The sequence below is a fragment of the Volvox carteri genome (assembly GCF_000143455.1).
Source record: "Volvox carteri f. nagariensis unplaced genomic scaffold VOLCAscaffold_128, whole genome shotgun sequence".
Lineage (NCBI taxonomy): Eukaryota > Viridiplantae > Chlorophyta > Chlorophyceae > Chlamydomonadales > Volvocaceae > Volvox > Volvox carteri.
The window spans coordinates 54,892-57,004 of NW_003307671.1; the positions used below are offsets into that span (position 1 = coordinate 54,892).

The following is a 2,113-nucleotide window of genomic DNA, read 5'->3' on the forward strand; positions in this document are numbered from 1 at the left end:
AGAATTTCAACCGGGATGTTCAGAAGCTGTTGGAGGTTGTGGGCTGTTGAGAGCTGCTGCTGGCGTGTCACGGTTGAGGGATGCCGACTGCCCCCTAATGGCCCTGCTGCCCTCACCCCACCTCCTCCCCCTCTCACCTCACCCCACCTCACCCCCCGGGGTGACTGACTCCGCAACCGCGGCCAGGCGCTTGTTCGGCCTGACCACCATACCGCAGCTGGACCAGGGCTTTAGTTATGCTGCCGTACAGAACTACCGGGCCTTTCTGGGCCTCTCGCCGCTGCCGTACGACCCGGAGAACCTGCCTGTGACCGAGCAAATCATGATGCAGGTGCGCACTGATCCGCTCAATCCACACACACCCAATCCTCGGCAGCCGGCCCAGACGTGAACATGACATGACACATACACATACACACATACACGGATTCCGGAACGCTCCGTACTGCCCACCCACCCATCAGGAGCGCGAGGCGGTTATGCTGCACGTCATTCACGCGCTGTGCCGCAACGCGCTCCTGCCCCCGCCGCAACCCCCCCCGGGTGGGCCCCCCTCCCCCGAGGGGTCCGCACCCGCCAGTCTGGCGCTGGTAGTGGGGAGCGCACATCTGCCCGGTAGGACGGGGTGGAGGCGGTGGGGAGGGGGAGGGGGAGGGAGCGGGAGAGGAGGGTGTACGTGCACAAGAGGGCCGCGGGCAGAGGAAATGGGTTGAAGAAGGTAGACATGTAGATAGATAGATAGATAAATAAATAAATAAATAAATAGATAAATAGATGGGAAGGTAGGATAAGGGGAGAGAGGTGGGGTTTGGGGCCAGGGAGGCAAAGCGGTTGAAGGGGTTCGGTGAACCCCGTAGTGGGGTAGGGCAAATGGAGTTTGAGCACCTGTACCCTAGGAAAAAAAACATACATACATGTCCCCTCTCCGCCCCTCTCCTCCTTTCCTCCCCCGTAAGGAACACCGGCCCCAAACAGTTCACCCACCCGCCTGCCGACGCCCTTGCCCACCCGCCCATCCCACCCTGCCTGCCCGCATAACCACCTTCTCACATCGCCCGCCCTCCCCACCTGCCGACGCGGCCCCCAATACCCGCAACCCGGTGTGTCCTACTGTTGCGAAAGCGCAATCGGGCTTGTAGTGTTGCGGGGAGCTTCCATGACCCCCCCCCGCACATGGGCCCTGTCTGCCATTTACCACTTTGACCGCGTCCCCGACTCCCATTGCCGTCCCTTGCCCCAGCCATCCACCCCCAAATACCACCTGTGTATGCGGTGCAGCCCCAGAATGACCGGCCCCGAATGGCCACGTCGGAATGGATAGAAAGCGGCCGGCCGGCCGGCTGGGGGGGGCCAGCGGCCGGCGGTGTTGGCAGGAGAGCCCGCAGAGACGACATGTACTTGCACATGGGGGGACCCCCGCAACCTTTCCGTCCGCAGCTCAAAAGAAGGAGAACAAGAACAAGAAGCTGACACAACCCCACCCAGCCTCCCCCACCAGCTCGCCTCACGTAACCCTGCCTTGCCCCAACCCAACCCAACCCCCGGCGTTTAGGCCTGGAGTACCTGTGGCGCAGCGGCAGGTGGTGTGAGATGGTGGGTGGCGAGGCCGCTGTCAGCAGCCCTCCCCCCCAGCAGCCCCTCGCCAGCAGCCAGCTCATGTCCGCCCCGCCACTGCCGCCGCACCCGGATAGCGCCCCCCAGTACGGGCTGAGGAGGGGCCTTATGGAGGCCATGTTGCGACTGAGTGTCACCAAAGAGGTGTGGAGGGACCTTGCTTTGAGGGGGGACGTGGGGTTTTGGACTGGGGGGAATGGGGCGGGACGTGTCCATGCCCCCCCGCGTGTGTGTACGTGCATGTATGCATCTGTGCGCGCGGTAAGTGGCCGCGTGGCTGCGGTTATGGGACTAAGCCGTATGGCCTGTTTAGGCGACACATGTGCACGTTTGTATCAGTGTGTATATCTTTGTTAGGGCTGTACGGGGCCTCGTAGCCAACCGGTTGAGGTGAGAAGGAAGATACCGCACCCTAGGTGTGTACACCTCTGGAAGTGGTGTGCTGAGCTTTTGAATGAGATGCTGACGGAGGGGGCGGCGCCAGAAGAGGTCAGGAGCT

At 62.4% G+C, this 2,113-nt stretch overlaps 1 protein-coding gene across 1 annotated transcript in view; it reads left to right on the plus strand.

Annotated features, from left to right (window-relative positions):
- The window catches only part of VOLCADRAFT_121785 (uncharacterized protein), a gene marked incomplete at its 3' end in the record, with an annotated part of 4,065 nt that extends 2,307 nt beyond the window's left edge, over nt 1-1,758 (plus strand). The window contains exons 6-9 of the mRNA XM_002959135.1: nt 187-331; nt 465-615; nt 1,553-1,580; nt 1,692-1,758. Coding sequence (XP_002959181.1) covers nt 187-331; nt 465-615; nt 1,553-1,580; nt 1,692-1,758 — 391 coding nt within the window. The remainder of the gene's footprint in view (nt 1-186; nt 332-464; nt 616-1,552; nt 1,581-1,691) is intronic.
- Between the last annotated feature and the right edge of the window lie 355 nt (nt 1,759-2,113).